The sequence below is a fragment of the Cololabis saira genome, chromosome 3, assembly GCF_033807715.1.
Source record: "Cololabis saira isolate AMF1-May2022 chromosome 3, fColSai1.1, whole genome shotgun sequence".
Classification (NCBI taxonomy): domain Eukaryota; kingdom Metazoa; phylum Chordata; class Actinopteri; order Beloniformes; family Belonidae; genus Cololabis; species Cololabis saira.
In genome coordinates, this window is record NC_084589.1 from 23,811,863 (window position 1) to 23,829,412 (window position 17,550).

The 17,550-nt window shown below is 39.7% G+C and overlaps 1 protein-coding gene across 5 annotated transcripts in view; it reads left to right on the top strand.

Annotated features, from left to right (window-relative positions):
* Positions 1 to 17,550, top strand: part of osbpl3b (oxysterol binding protein-like 3b) — a 43,239-nt gene that overhangs the window by 6,463 nt on the left and 19,226 nt on the right. For 4 of the 5 annotated variants that reach the window (XM_061718334.1, XM_061718335.1, XM_061718336.1 and 1 more), the window contains exons 2-4: positions 9,228 to 9,374; positions 16,546 to 16,662; positions 17,327 to 17,380. In XM_061718334.1, the coding sequence (XP_061574318.1) occupies positions 9,279 to 9,374; positions 16,546 to 16,662; positions 17,327 to 17,380 (267 nt within the window). In that variant the 5' untranslated portion in view covers positions 9,228 to 9,278. Of the gene's footprint in view, positions 1 to 9,227; positions 9,375 to 16,545; positions 16,663 to 17,326; positions 17,381 to 17,550 lie in introns of those variants that run through there. The other variant, XM_061718337.1, reaches the window with a different exon arrangement.

Below are 17,550 nucleotides of genomic sequence, written 5' to 3' on the forward strand. Positions count from 1 at the left end.
CCCAGCTGCCTTGAGGTCATTCACCAACTCCCTCTGTGTGGTTGCAGGACGATTTATCACAGTTCTCATGATCCTTGCCACCCCACGAGGTGAAATCTTCTGTGGAGCACCAGACCAAGGTCTATTGATGGTCATGTTAAACTTCTTAGATTTTCTCACAATTGCACCAATAGTTTTTACTTTAATACCTAGCATCTTGCTAATGTTTTTGTAGCCAATACCAGATTTGTGCAGGTCAACAATCCTGTCTCTGAGGTCCTGAGAGTTCTTTGGTCTTACCCATGTTGGAGGGTTTGGAATCCGTCTGATTGTCTGATTCTGTGAACAGGTGCCTTTTATACAAGTGATTAGCCTGAACAGGTGTCTTCAATTCAGGTAACAGGTTGATTGGGGGTGTCTAACTGGTCTGTGAAAGCCAGAACTCCTAATGCATACTAGGGGATCAAATACTTATTTCCCTCAATGAAATGCAAATAAATTAAAATAAATTATTTTAAGTTATTTTCTGGATTTTCTTTTTGATATTCTGTCTCTCCATGTTAGAATACATCTACCATTAAAAGTATAGAATGATCATGTCCTTATTCGTGGGCAAACCAACAAAATCAGCAAGGGGTCAAATACTTTTTACTCTCACTGTATATATATATACACATACACATATATACAGTATGTACAGCTGCCCGGATACATAAAAGGCTGGAAAAAGGGCAAAACAGTTTCTTGGAAATGAGACACAAGCAATCAGGACGTTACTGTTTTTTAAAGTAAACCCTTTTATGATTTATTCATGGCCTAGTTTTTCATCTTCCTCCAAGAAATTGTTGTTTTGTATTTCAATAATGAAATTATAAACAACTGAATGGTATTATCCCCAGCAGGGTGCAGCCTTCATTTGTAATAAGATCACCGTTATTTAAGTGTGGATGTTTAGACACAGTAAAGTGTGAGTGTCGAGTGTTTCTTCTTTCTTCTTGTGCCTCTGAAAAATATGTGACAAGTTTAGCCTGCAGATGAAAAGAAAAAAGGCAAAGCTGAGGAAGGGATTCTGATTTAGTCATCTGGAGAGATGGACAACATTAGAGGGAAACAAAATTATACTTTCTTTTCCTCACTAGGGTAACTAAATTTTGCATTATGGCTAAAGACTTTGAACTGAGATTGTTGTTGGACTGGTAACTAAAATGCATTATTGTGGCATATACAAAGGTCAGTTGTTTGTCACCTTTAGGCAGATTGTTTCAGAGCTGAAAAGATCGGAGTATGGCTTCAAGCTTAGTTTGATCCGTGGAGAAATATTAAATCTACAATCTTCTGTTGAAATAACTCTGGCTCATCAAACCAGCCCAAGACAGGCAATCCGTTTAAATTTGGTCAAAGTTGTGTGTTTTATCTACTGAAATTATGTTTTGGGGTATTTTTGTACTTTTTGTAGTTTTTGTTTTGAAGTTCATTTTCTTTCTTACTTTGCTTTGCTTTATACACAACTGAAGGTTTCTTCATGAACATACAATCATATGGACCAACTTTCTTTCATGGCTTCACACAGAAATATAATGTGAGCAGATTCAGCATTTCTTTATAATATATTGATTGACACTGAATTTGGAAGTTGTGAGTTCAAGTTTCAATAATAAAAAAAATTGATATGATTCCATCAGCCTGATAAATCCATTTTTCACCTTGCACCACGGCTACTTCTGAACCTGCTTTGGTAAACATCAGCTTCCCAGTTATTACTGAATTAAAATATATCATGCACTTTTCCACTCAATGTAGATTTTATTTTTCTGAGAAATGGTCGTTGACCCCCACCCAACTGATTTGAATTACTGTAATGCATTAGATGCTAATAGGAGCTTAAAAATTGTAACTTTTCGAGTTAATACTCTATTGCAAAGGAAAGCTGCATCAAGAGGGTTCAACCATTAGATGTTTATTCTGATGACTCACATCCTAATGATGCCTGAAAGCCTACCATACTTGTCAGCCTCTTTGGAGTCCTTTGAAAACCGTGGACGGACAGAAACATGAACTGCAGATGAGATCGGATGAGATGTATGAGAGGGCTCTCAGGTTTCATCGCTGTAGTTAATGTAGCTTAAAGAGACATCAAACCATTGTGATGTCATCTGAAGTCAAGTAGTGGAAAGCCACGACATGCCAGCCCCCCACCTTACAAAATGGACACCAACACACAGAGAATACATTTCCCAGTGAGAGACACCAGGAGAAATAAAATGGCTTGTTGAAGTTTTGCATAGTGCCCCCCATACCAGCAGACCTCCAAGATGCTTATACCATCTATGATTTTATTTGTGTTTTACAACTACAGAAGGACTGTTTGTCACTTCACCAGTAGAGGTGCTATCAAAGAGAGACATGGCATCATCTGATGAGGTGCAATTTTTAAAACCTATGACACTTATTTGTAACACTTTGAGAAACATGTCAAAAAGTCCAACTTAAAGGGGACCTATTATGAAAAACACGTTTTTTCTTGCTTTAACATATATAAAGTGGTCTCCCCTCAGCCTACATAACCAAAATGCAAACCACTCCCACAACTACCGTGTCCTTCATAACTGCATGCGAGCGTCCGACTATCGTGACTGCGTGACATCGGACGCTCTCTGTCATCTCCCTCCAGCCAGCTGCCACTTTATTGAGGTTTCTGTAGTGAAATGAGGAGGTATCATAGAGATAACTTCTCATTTCAACTAACTGGATCAGCCGTTCCGCATCCATGACTGTTTCCTACAGCGCTTTCAACCGGCTTTCAACGCGAGCGGCAGGAAGAAAATAGAAGCAGGGCGATAAATGTTCAGCTCAAAACGGCGCGCCAGTTAGGACAGTCCAATAGAAAATAAAACAATGGAATTGATTTTGTCGCTGACACTCGCTCGCATCGCATGCAGTTAGGATACGGTAACTCCGCCAGCCGGAGCTTCCGCCATTTTCTCGTAGCGGTGTATCGCGTCATTCAGGCAGCCAATCAGCACAGTGCCTCATTATCATAGCCTCCCCGCCCACTCAGAATCCCGCATAGATAAGGAGGTTACAGAATGGGAAGATAAAGACATGATTTAGAGGCTGAATTTCTAATTTATTTAGCAAAAACAATCAAAAGCTTGTTTTTAAGACATTCAAGGCCTGTTTAAATGTTTAAATAGGGATTAGATGACATAATAGGTCCCCTTTAACCCCCTCCTGATAGCAGTCAAGCTGTGTCTCTCAAGGCCAAATGACCAAAGCTCTTAGAGCAGGACCCAAAAGATCAGAGATCAAAATACAGTACCAGGGCCAAACAGCCTGAGGGAGAGACTTCACTGCCATAATCCAGGATGCATGACTTCTCCAAGTCATATTGGACTCTCGCAAAACTAGAGTAAAAAAATCTGTCTAATCTTGAAATAATGAGCAGCGCTGAAAACAACATGGGTAGTTAGCATGCTAACTTCATTATTTAACATTTCTCATACATATTTTCATGTGCATTTGAATTTTTCCAATGAATGTAACACAAAATTGTCAAGTAAATATACAATTATTTTTACGCTGGTATAGACTCTCAAATATCCAGGTCATGGTAACGCTCAGAGGCTTGAAACAAGGCAACTGGGCTTTCTTCTTTTTCCTTAAAGACATATCACATTTCTTAGCCAACATATTCTCAGTTCAAGGATTGAAAGTACATCCAGCTGTCTTTTTTCAAGCCTTTGAGAGCAATTAGTTTTAGTTTTTCAGTTATAAGAGATATTCACTATCACTGCTTCACAGGCAATAGACACTGGAATACCAAATCTTTCAGGATTCAATAGCCTGATCAGAAAAATAAAATCGTGAAAAAGATTGTTGGCTGTGGTCCATCTTCTGTCGTTTTTCTTTCCTTTCTGTATTTTAAATATGATTAACTGAGAAGAAGCCTTAAAGCGTGTTCAGAAAGACTAGTCTCCAGGAGCCGCATGAATGCTGTGGGAACAAATGAGAAAAATGAGACAGTCAGTTAAGGTTTTCAACCATGCTAGTTACATATTTGTCTCATCTAAGTGTCATGCTGGTTTCTCATTATAGAACAATTGTGGCTGCCACCCACCCACCCACATGGTACTGAAATATTCAAGAGATGTCAATCCTCTCTCCACACAAACCATTTAGACTTTTTTTCACATGAGACAGTTTCAAAAGAAAGTTACCACATAAATTAGTGTAAAACCTGGCTTGTATATTGATAGTGTTGATGTGCATGGTTTCTTATGTTATTTTAACAAACCAAGTTAATATTTGTATGGTTCACAATAATTTGATATCTTATTGGATTTAATATCCAGGGAGTATAAAGAGTTTTTTACGATGCAATATTGTTATGTGTCTATTTCCCATTAAAGAAAATGGGCCATCACTGCTTACCATTCATCCATATTCATTTGAGTATGTGAGTACAACGGAATTGTTGAAGCCTGGATGTTGTTTTCTGATATTAAAACATTTTTTAGCAGAAAGACACGCTGATTCAAATGGAGATTATGACATTCTATGCTGTAAGAAATATTTGTGTTTTATTAGTTTTTTTGTTGTTTTTTTAAACAATATTTTTAATTATCTCTAAACGGGCTTGAACAGAGAGAAATATTGTATTTCCATTGGCTTGGCTTATATTTCCGTTTGCACAACCCCAAAAATTAGCATTTGTTTTTGCATATTTACATCATGTGCAGTGTACATGAATGTACAGTACAAGTCACTAGATGCAGCAGGGTACCACTTCGCTTGTATCAGTACCATTTTTTGTGAAGATTTGTCATCGGCGTCTGACACCTCATTCCTGTGGAACCGTAGATGTTCCAGTAGTAGATTAGCTTTATTACATTATTATTCAGCCAAGATAGTTGTAACATTTTTCATTATATCAAGCAATAAAATAGAAAGAAAGAAAAACACATCCTAGACCTGGAACAGTATTTTGCAAGCAATGCGTCCTGTATACAAAAACGTGTGTCATATTCCATAACAGTATTTACAGTAGTTGGTATTATACTATAGAAAACATAATATGAAAGTCATCGAATTAATATGAATAATATGCATGGTAAGTCATTCCATACTAGTACATACTAGTACACTAGTACATACTCTGATTGTGTATGTATAATTTGTTATTCACACAATGAGAACATAATAGTTTTCACACTTTTCTTTCTAATCATTGATCATTTTTTGACCAAGTATGATATTGGATACATGCAATTACATGACATTGAAGATATGGTGAACAATTTTGGTTCAGAAGGGGGGAAGTTTGAGATGGAAACTGTTCAAGAATTCATTCAGATATTGAATGGCAGTCAAGTCATTCAAATGGTGAATATTAACATCACATTCAATTTCAATTTAAAATTTTTTTTATTTATATAGCGTCTATTACATACACGAGTTGTCTCGCTTTCCAGAGACCCAGAAGATGACCCCAGAGCAATTCTTGCATAAACAATGATTTTTAAGTTTGGTTTTGAAGGTGGAGGTGGTGTCAGCATCCTTAACCCAAACTGGAAGTTGGTTCCATAGTAATGGTGCCTGATCTACATTTAGATCCAACTACGAGTAAACCTACACTCTGAGAATGGTGAGCTCTATTAGGATGGTACTATTAGGTATTGCAAATATCGCGGAGGCTAACATTTGGGAGACGTGGTCACTCTTGCTGATTCATTTAATTCAATTAAATCTTTTAATTGAATATTTCAATTTTTTAACACGACCCCCAAGCAATTATTACATAAACAATGGCATTCATTGATTATCAGTTTTGAAAATATGTCTTTAGGACCCACACTTAAATTAACAAAAGCAAAATTACTTATTTCTGTGGGCAGAAAATTATATTTATATCGAACAATTAATTCAAAACATGTTTGCGTAGACAGTTGTTTACATGCATCCACCATGCTTGACAACCCTCACCTGTACCTGTAAAAATGAGAATGCATCTGCTACTTTTTATGTGATTCGCTTTATTTTCTGAGCAAAAGCCGAAAAACGTCCTTAACAATGTCTTATGAATCACCGTTAGCGGGAACTACAACCCCTTATGATGACTTACAATGCATTTGTGAGTTAAAACTTTTACATATTATCATATATTTGTTTTTCAGCTTATAAGTTGTAGCAACAACTGTCCAGTGAGGTAAAAATCCACGCTGACAGTGCTGTGCTGTAAACACACCTGTTCTGTGACCTCGTGAGCGTATGTGCTCCTGAGTGAGTAATTACTGGAGTCATGACGTCTGAATCTGCCCCCACTCCGGTGAAAGCCCAACAAGTGATGATGTATAAGATGAAAAGGTGCCCTGAGGGGTGACAGTGTTACAGATGTGAACACAGCTCATGTGATCAGTGGAAAGTGAATGAATAAATCATACAAACAAGACAATAAGAGACCAGAGGGTGGACAGGTTTACTATTAGTGTTTAAATCAGTGCTGTCACTGGGTTGGTCTGTTTCTGACCCGGTTCAGTTAATAGCATTTGGTAATAATTGTGCCGCAAAATGCACAAGATATACTGGCGCTGCAGTTTGGCGCCTCATGTTGAGTGTCCAGTCACTTTTATCTATGGTTGTAGCTGAATTTCGGGTAAGCCACATTGGTTTTGGTCACATGACTGAGATTTACGATGATCGGTCTCGCACAAGATTTGGAGCAAAAATGCAGAAGAGGAAATGTACTGTAAATCACATTAAAAGGTGATGTGTCTTATTCTGTCCTAGAAGCAGTGCGAATAAGGTCTACTTACTTGAATCTGAAGGGCTTTTAACCACATGTTGTCGTCTTCATTGGCAGCTAAATTGCTCTGCTGAAATGTCAAATGATGTTCAAATTGCAATTGTTTTCTATCTAAAATGAGGTGTGTGGTCACTAGTATTTCACTTACAACACAGTCCTTCCTGCTGCAGGATTATTTGTGTGACATTCAGTGACATGCATACAATTGTACTTGTTTTTTTCTTTAATCAGTTTTTTCTTTCTTCAGGTTATTTTTCATGGCTTGAGGTATTATGGGCAGGGTGCACCATCCTGCCAAGTAAAGCACGGCTGGTTCTTGTTACTCAAACATGTGTTTGTCCAGGGACATTGTCTGGCAGAGAAATGCAGTGCTTGTTTGCATATCTTTCCATCACCTAGGAGCGTGGAGTTAGGTGTTTGATAATACAGACGATGCGGAACAATAAACTGACATGAGCAATGACTTACACCAAAATGGTCCACTGGAAGCATGAAAGTAACAGCTCTTTGCTTTGTCAATTAGATTTTTTTTAGGAACCTCTGATGTGCCAAGCAAGAAGCTGCTTATTTTCACTTCCATCTGGAAAAAAGATCAGCATGCCAAGTAGACTACCATAAATCCGTTAATGATGTGTCACAGTACGTTGTGCACCAGGGTCTGAACAACAGGAGCACTAGTTAAACCAAAAAGCACACCTTATACTCGAAATGGCCAAGCAGGGTACTCGAATATGTTCTCTTGTTTCTCCCACAGAGGGGAAAGCCAAACTTATGAGTGGCAGAGGACATTTGTTTCTAATGACTGACTGATATTCAGACCTTGAAAGTTCATGAATGGCCTGAGAGAGCCATCGGTATTATCCACACAGAAGAATCTGGCCCCAACTGGGAAAGTAATCCTGAGCAGAGATCCAGAGCTCCCTCTACCCGGCCACCTGGTTCTACTCTGAACGGATCCAGCCAGTCCCAAACCCATGGACAGATATTATCACCCAGCAGGTCCAGGGTCTGATTTGAAGGCTCCTATCAATAATACATGTCTAAAAGCCTCCAATTTCTACTTTTAGAAACGCTTTCTATTGGGAAATTATGGAGTTGTGACAGGAATTAAATGTCTGTTATAATAATTTAATAATGTCATTATGTACAGTATGGAAGGCCATCAAGATTTCCATGCTTTACTTATTTTATAATCATGTCAATTAAAACTTTTTAGATGTAATTCTGAGAAAACTGGCAATGGGTTGAGCTTTCATGGACTCTGGAGGTCAATATAATTGTAACTTGTGACTAAATGTGATATTAAAATGAACTGTCATGTGTCACTGACTTGTACGGACATGCTGTAGATGGTTATTTAACTCTCAGCCCACAAAGTCAGAATTGCTGAACCTCCTCAGTAAAGCTAAACTAATAACCCACGGTTGTTTCCTGTGTGGATGACGACATACACAAACAGTAAACGCACACTCTTCCCGAATGCTGATGAGCCCTCTAAACTATGACAAACTGCCACTCCCTCGGTATTAGCAAAATGGGATTTGATGTACTGATGCAGCGGACTGGGTGCATAATGTTAATTGAACTGTGCGTCGTGGCAGGCGACTGAAGGTTGCTGTTTTTTTAAAAAGCCTAATTATTTTCACACTCGATTGAAGTGATGGTAACACATTTTGCAGTGAGATCTCACATTCATTGCATCCTTATGCTTGAGATGTGTTGTGGAAATGTGGATTTGTGCCAACCAGCAGTCAGAGACACTCCAGTACTGATCATGCTATTCTCAGGTATACGGCTATATCTTTTACAACATGTTTTCTGGCCTCTTTAATCTAGACAATTCATTCTATTCTACTTGTACAGTATATGCATATCTGACAGAAATAATGGATGACTTCAATTATTAATCTATGCCAGCCTTTAATCTTCTGTTAAAGAGTCAGTTAATAATTCAGGTGCATTTAACGCTTGGAATTCAGCTACTTTGGATTATAAGTATGAGTCGTACAGATAATGAATCTCTACTTTGTATTACGGCTGAATACAGAATGTCCTCCCTTACTATTATATGTATGTACTTCCAGTGAGTGCTTTAGATTTATGGAGTTCTGAATCTTAGATGCTGACAATACGACGCTCTCTGAAGGGCTGAGAAATTAATTATTTAAGCCTGTGGTCTCTTCAGTTGCAGTCCATTTTATTTCCTCCAGTCCTGGCTGTCGATGTTGTTTTCTGATGTTAAACGCCATGCGCAGCTTTTTCTCAATACAGTCCATATTTCTGTAACAGGAAGATGGAAAAAAAATTAAATCTAAGTAATCCAAAGCAAATTTCAAAGAGCTCTAAAAGGCTCTGAGAGGACTTGCTGATTCAAACCATGTTTCCCCCCCCCCTCTCTCTCTTTCTTCACATGACCCCGTCGTCGACCTTTCTTCTCTGAGTAAAGGAATGTCCCTCGCTCTCCAGTTGTAGCCCAGTCTGGCAAGTCTGCCACAAGATGAGCTCGGAGGAGCGCAGCTCCGCCATGTCACAGAAGATCTCCTCCCTGTCACGCAGCAACAGCAGCTCCTCGTCCAAGTATGACAGCAGACAGGTAACGCCGAAGTTACACAGATCATTTTTACCTTTTAAATGCATAAAAAACAAGCTTAGCTGCAATTTTACCTCAATTTGTTGTTTCCCTCATGAAAACTTAGCAACATGTTCTTCAGTATCCAATTAAGGAATCCAGCAACTCTTCTTATTTTCCCCGGTCTTGGACAACCACATTTTCTGTAAAAATGAAAAATGTAACTGCTCTAATGTACTAAAAACAATTTAGCAAAAACTGCCTTCAAATTAATTATCTAACACATAGCATGGGAGTAGAAATTGGCATGAGAAAACAGTTTCTTCTTTTGCTTTGAGCGTTTATCTGCAGACTGCAGACTTGTTAATTTTTCATTACCCACAGAGCTTTTCCCTTTGGAAATGAAAGTAATAAAGTATAACTCAAGTGCCTCCCACAGAAAAGAGACTTGTGACTAATCATTCTAAGGAAACAACAAATACATGCACTGGAAAGCCCTTAGCACAAAAACACTGATCAAATAAACAAATATTGTGTAATAATCTGTAAATAGTGGTTATTAATATACTGTAGCTAGTCTCAATCAGATGTAGCCTTTAATTTAGATTCACAAAAAAACCTTCAAGATGTTATTATTCACTCTAAAAAACTAGATATTATAGCATAAATCGTTAATACCAGTTTTTTTCTATACTCAAAGATTGTCATCATTTCAAATAAATCAAGAATATACTACACACATACAGTATGACCCTACGGTGCATAACATTCATCTCCAGATTCCAGCAGTGAGACTGATTGCACCAATAACGTTGATTTGCTCACACAAGCCGTCCAACAAAGAACAATAAAAACATTAGTAGTAACATAAATTCTTGTTCCATATGGTGCAATATAGGGGATGCATTGCAGCATAGGACGAGAGGTAAGTTAATACAGCTATAACTCTCAGCAAAAACTGCCATGTTGTACTTTGAAAATGCACCAGCATAGCCTAAAGTTCAAAGTTTGTTTGTTAAGTAGATAGAGAAAAATATTTACGTATTTTCAGAAAACATGGAAAGCCTGTGCTCCTTCTTGTTTTGGTTTAGGTTGTTTAAGAATCTGTTTAGGATGCATCCTGGGTGCTTTCATTTAGAGGTTTTTCTTAAGTAGGAAAAGGTCAGGGCAGAGCAGACTCCAGTGGTGGGATTGTGTAGATTATCTCTAATGGCTGGGGAGTGGCTCACTGTCTCCCACGGGAGACGGGTGTCAGGAATACCCTTGGCTAAACTCATTTGTCTAATAAGTACTTTGTTCTCTTCACTCTCCTTAATGTTTCTGCAAGGAAATGTTTAGTTTACACCTTTAAGGCTAATCTAATAGAAATAATAAAATACAATGGTAGAAAACAACAAAATAATGGTTATATGATGCCCAAGATGTCATGTTAAATTGATGATGGATGGATGGATAGATGGATGGATGGATGGATGGATGGATGGATGATGGATGGAACACAAACACTGTATAATAAAACATGAAAGCCTATCTATCCATCCATCCATCCATCCATCCATCCATCCATCCATCCATCCATCCATCCATCCATCCATCCATCCATCCATCCATCCATCCATCCATCCATCCATCCATCCATCCATCCATCCGTTATCTAGACTTCCTTCTTCCAATCCAGCGTCACAAGGGTCCACTGGAGTTTATACCAGCTGTCTTTGGGCTAATAAGGGGGTGGGTGGGACCTGCCCCCTGGACAGATCACTGGTCCATCATTAGTTAAAAGAATACCCAAAATGTTTTACATGTGTGGAAAAGACAAACAAATTGGTATTTAGAGCAAGTAACAGATGCTTGCCTACTTAGAATATTTTACAAATACCAACCCATTTAGGAGCTATGAGAAGACGTCAGCCTTTAGTTCTTGTTATTCCTGTCAGTCATGTTCATTTTGTTTTTCCTTTCCGCTGTATGCCAAGATTCTCTTTTTCTTCCTCGTTTTTATTTATTTATTAATGAATAAATTTCGACATATCATCCCTCTCTTCAGCCATGGTTGCTCCATGCATTAGTTCTAATGAATTCCTTGTTGATGATAAAAGTGATCACAATCACTGCAAGAGTGTAGAAAAGTCCCCGTGTTTTAAAACAACACTCCATTTAAGGTATGAAATACTGAGACGTAATTAAAAGACGAAATGAGTATTAAGTGGAATCATCTAGCACCTGTGTCCCTATCTTTAAATTATTGATGAGGTGGTTATCTTGCAAAATGAGAGTTTTATGAGAAGAACAATATCACTCCTGCATCTCTCCTCATCCTTGACGAAGCACAACTACAACCAATTATTGTGAGTATTTGTGTAACCCCAAATATCCAACTATTTCTGTTAGGAAGGTTGGTAGACAGCCCAAAACCATAATACAGGGAATGTTTAAGCCAAATCAGAACTGAGGAATGAGCAGTTTAGGAATGCAGGACAAAGCCAGCAACCACGCCTTTTAGAAGAGATGTACTGATCGAAGTGGTTTACAAAGATGTTTACCAGCGAGAGGAACTGGAGGAAAAGAAACAGGATTAGGACACGCACGCAGATCAGATCCACAAATATTGTCTTGTACAGGACGAGTGATGACAACCTGTTTGGCACCTGGCGTGCAAACAAGACACACAAACAGACCCTGAGAGCTTCAGGACTAGCTGTAGGAAAAACAAAATTTTAAGAAAGTTTTTTTAAGAAGCCTTGTTTTAAAATATGTATCTTACTTTTTGTCTATAAACTATTTTCCTAGATTTAAGGATTCTAGTCAAGAAAATTGTTCTCGTGCAGTTGACAGGGCTATTTTTGCAGTGAATGAATGGAGAGGGCAAAGGGCACGAACACGTTTAAATATATTATTCATTCAAACTTTAGATCCCATACTAGTCTTATTCTACACGTTTGAAGGACAAAACTCCTCCTCCTCTGACAATCACCTTAAGGTGGAGCAGGAGCCCCTGGATATTGGACATGTTTCAAAACATGATTTACAATTTTATTATTTAGAGAGCTGTTTCTATGAACCCTGCCTTCTCTGCATTAGGTGACAGCTTTTTTCATGAAAGCAGATCTTGACCTTGGAGGAGGCTGTGTGTGTCAGAGGAGAGAGAGAAAGAGAGGGGGAGAGAGGGAGAGCAGTGATGAGCGTTGGAGGAAACTGAAAAAGCACCCCACAAACCGTGCCCTTGTACTTACCCCATCCCCGTTACTTTAGATGGACTCTCCTTCAGCATTCACTCTGTCTGACTGACATGGTTCTTTGAGCCAGAGCTATTAAACCTGACCAGTGAAACACATGCCGAAACAGCAAACTGCAAGTCACCTTAAATCTCTGCCAAAGACGCAATGTCTGTGTGTGAAGAGCCATTGGTTCTGTGGCTGTGGTTTGGTGAATCACTTTATATTTAAAGGGGACCTATTATGAAAAACACGTTTTCTCTTGCTTTAAAGGGGACATATTATGGCATTTATTGTATATTTTAAACAGGCCTTGAATGTCTTAAAAACAATATAAAGTTTGTTCTTCTACATAAATCAGAAATTCAGTCTCTGGGCCATGTTTTTATTTTTTCCGCTTCTGAAGCCTTTTTCTGTGCTTCATTTTAAGGGCGGGGGGGGGCTATGATAATGAGGCTCTGCGCTGATTGGCTGCTTGAATGACGTGTAGGAGGGGAGGAGAATAAGCCTCGCTCCGGCCAGAGCAGCCGGCTGCGTCGTACACAAAACGTGTCCCATGCAAAAAGCTTCTGCGACAAAATCAATTCCATGGCTTTATTTTTTTTGTATTAGACTGTCCTAACTGGCCGCAAGTTTAACAGTTTCAGTGTGGACAGAGAGCGTCCGATGTCACGCAGCTATACCTGATAGTCGGACGCTCTCATTCAGTTACACGCTGTAAACCAGTGTTGTGCATGAACGCGTTCAAATGAACGCGTTCATTGAACACGTTCATTTCTGTGAGAACGTTGAACTGAACGCAACATATTTACACATAAAGAACTTGAACGTGAACTTGTTCATTCAGCAGATCATGAACTGGAATTTGATCTGTTCAGATTATGTGAGCTTCACTGTTTAGGTCCAATTATTACGGAATAATCCTTCTTATTTCACCGGTGCAGTCTTTACAAATGTAGGCTGATTTATGGTTCCGCGTTACACCTACGTACGCGGCGTGCGGACCGTATGGTTCGCGTCGCCGCGTGCCTTACGCCGTAGTCTTCGCCGTAGATTTAACGCTGAACCATAAATCAGCCTTGACTGGTGAAGAGAGACGTTGCAGTCGCAGCGTGAGCGATCCGTCAGAGGATGATCCGCTTATCATTATCTGCGGGAATTTTACACATCGTCTCCCAAAGAGTCTGACGGTAGGAAACTAACCTTTCTGTGCAAATTATGTCCACCTGCGCTGAGAAAACATGTCTGAGCGTCTGCCTCGTCAACTTCAAATTTAAAACGTCATGTGGAGTTAAAGCATCCGCCCAGTGGGAGAAAATATCTGCGAGTCCTTAACAATCAAAAAAGTTCCCAGAAAGACCAAGAGGTCTGATTTCCCAGTAACAGGTAGACAAATTGATAATGCACTACAATGTTGGAGATTTACAGCCTCTGAATAAAGTTCAAACGCCACTAGGACAATATATGATTGTATTCAGCAGGGTCTCCAACCCTGTCCTGCATGTTTTAGATGTTTTCTTGCATCATCACACCTGATTCTAATTAATGGCCGTCATCAGCTTGTCATCCAGGTCTGCACAAGTCTGTTAATGACAGTCATTTATATCAGGGTTCTGAGGGGAAACATCTAAAACATGCAGGACAGGGGGTCCTGAGGACCAGGCCTGAAGACCACTGGTATACGGTGGGGGGCGTTTCATTCGTACTTCTCACCTAAAAATATTGAAATGAACTGAATTTGAACTAGTTCAAAATGAAAATAGTGAACTATGAACGTGAACTGTTCATTTTTAAACTATGTGAACTGAACTTTGAACTAGTTCATCAGAAGTATGAACTTGCACAACACTGCTGTAAACGGATCTTAAAGCCTAATTTACGGTTCTGCGTTAAATCGACACGCGTACCCTACGCCGTAGGCTCTGCGTTGGTGTAACGCGGAACCATAAATCAGCCTTTAGTCACCTCGTCTTCACACAGGAAGATTTCTCATCATTTCTTATGTTACAAGACAGATGAATCATGTTAACTGTAAATAAATCACAACACTGAATTTTCACAAATGGCAACTTTATTGTTAAAAAAATAAAATATGAGTTGTATATAAATAACATTTATGCACTATTGCTGGCTCAAGGAAGGACCGTGCGTTTTCTGAAGGTGTCGTTGATCAGCTTCAGGTGCTTGGAAGATCTGAAACCAGACAGAAAAAATGTATTATTAATTTACCTAACGAGTGAGTGGCTCCGTTAGGGAACACTGGAGCCGGCCCGGTCCGTGAGCAGCTCCGGCAGCTCCGTATGCGGCGCCGGAGCTAAGCTAAATACTTAGCCCATGCAAAGATCATACAAATATAAATAACATTAAAAAAAAGGAACTTACCGCTGACTCGTGTGCAGTTACCGGGTCCGTGCTGTGGGAACTGATCCTTTTATGAGGGTAAATGTCGATGCAAAATCTAATTTCTACTCTCCCTCGCTGTTCAAACAGCCACCGCTTCTAAACAATGGCGGAGCTCCAGCCGGCGGAGAGAGCTGGTTGTGGGCGTGGTTTCAGCAGCGGAGGCCGAACCTCTGCGCCTATGGTGACGTCACCATAGGCGCAGATTCTAATCGGCTCAAAAAAAATCACGTGACACTGGGGGATTCTGTCGGGCGGGGGTCACAGACCTTGTAGAAATTCATGGGATTTCGTCTCCCCTCTGCTGGCAGGGTGAGGGGAGACCACTTTATATATGTTAAAACAAGAAAAAACTTGTTTTTCATAATAGGTCCCCTTTAACATATATAAAGTGGTCTCCCCTCAGCCTGCCAACTCAGAGAAAGAGGAAAGCAACCAAATTCTGCAGTGTCTGTACAGCCGTCCGGATGAGCCATCCAGTGTGATGTGGCTTCTACGAGCCGTTCAGATTCTGCTCTTGTCGTTACGTAACCAAAATGCGATTTACATAGGTCGGCCTCCGATGCATGAAACCACGGCCACAACTAACTCCGCCGGCCGGAGCTTCCGCCATTTTTTCGTAGCGGTGTATCGCGTCATTCAGGCAGCCAATCAGCACAGAGCCTCATTATCATAGCCTCCCCGCCCCGGTTAGAGGTTAGAGAATGGGAAGATAAAGACATGGCTCAGAGGCTGAATTTCTAATTTATTTAGCAAAAACAATCAAAAGCTTGTTTTTAAGACATTCAAGTCCCGTTTAAAATAGATATTAGATGCCATAATAGGTCCCCTTTAAGGTATGACACTAAAGTACCGCAATATCAGCATGATACTTTTATGTTCATCATTATTATTTGATCCTAAATGTTTATGATCTTCATACTCTCAAAGAGCATTATACTGTAGCATTGTGACATAAAATGTTAAATAACATTTATTGCCTGAATTATCAACTAATTGCCTCAAAATCAAATAAATTGAAAAGTAATACGGCAAAAATTGTGCAGCATCACACAAAGCATCATACAAAGATAAAACTAATCATCGTATTGTATTTATAAGCCTTCCTGGAACGAGCTTCAACAGAATAAGCACTGCTATGTGGATTAGTTCATGATGACACATACTTTTAATCTCCCTATTTGTAGGCAATCTGGTCTTGACGTGTTCTAATATCAGTGAGGATATGTGAAATGTGAAGAGTAAGATTAGACCGGTAAGATAATCTTATAAATAGGACCATGAGGTGAAAGCGTCAAACGACACACACAGGGTGTAATAACTACAGGACTGCAGTAGCCTCTAATGTCCTGCTCTCAGAACCTCCCACTGACAGATACTAGGTGGAGATGATGTAGCAGATCCAAACCACATCCACAGCCACAGATTACAGTGTGGTTTTTACCCTGCAGCTGCTGAAGCTTTCTCTGTGGTCTACTGGTTAAATTTTTATCGCTAAGCCATGTGGAAACTTTGACTGGCATGAGTGTTTGCTAACATCCATCACCTCAGAGTTCTCGTAAAACGGTGTGCATCTGCAGGACAGCTGGGAAATAGTGGACAGCCTGCGCGGAGGCTGCAGCAGCGTTGTGGAGCCCCAGAAGCAGGAGGGCTACATGCTGAAGAGAAGAAAGTGGCCTATGAAGGGCTGGCACAAGGTACAAAGAAACCCCTGCAAGGTCCTGAATGATATCGTATTTTTTCTCAGACTGATAACGACGTCTTCAAATTAGCTGTGACAAGTGAATGTCAATTCAATTTGCCAGTTTACCTCTAAACATTACAGGTTCCAATTCCAATTTTACAAAAGTGCAGATCTGACCCCTATGTGTTTTGAAATAATTGAAAGAGCTTATGCAGCAGATGGTTTCACCTACAGAACGAGTGTGACCTGGGTCAGAGCGTCTCTACGCTCTGAAAGGTTTTCCTGGGGATGATAGTGCTAAGATATCTTAGTGTTCCACTCAGATGCATTAGCTGATGGGTTGTTGGTTACTAGAGCTGTATACATTTAGTATTGACTTCCAGTGTATGCTTTCAACAGTCTGAGTATCGTGATGTACCGTAAGAGCCCCAAGAATTACATTTAGAACTAGAGTGGGGGAGAATGATAGCGTCTGAGTGAGAGGAAGCGTAATCAAGGCAGACAAGAGAAGAGTCTGGGATGAAAAACATCTCACACAGCAGAAACATTAATTACATGATGAAGAAAGTTGGCTCTGTCTTGACCACAGAGTCGTAACAGACTTCAGGCTAGTTGTCAGGGATGTTTCATGTCATACCAGCTGCTGCATCTCATTTTGTCTCTTTGTCTCCTTATAGAGATTTTTTTTACTTGACAAGGGAATCCTCAAGTATGGCAAATGCAGTTCTGATGTAAGTAAATAAATACAAGTTTTTCATTAACCGACAATATCTTATCTGGAGAATTTTTTGTGCTATACTGACATCCTGTGTCCAATCGATACAAAAGGTCCCAATTCATCCTCAATCTCCTGATCAGTTAGTAGAAACCCACTGTGCATTTTACCTGCCAGTCGCACGTC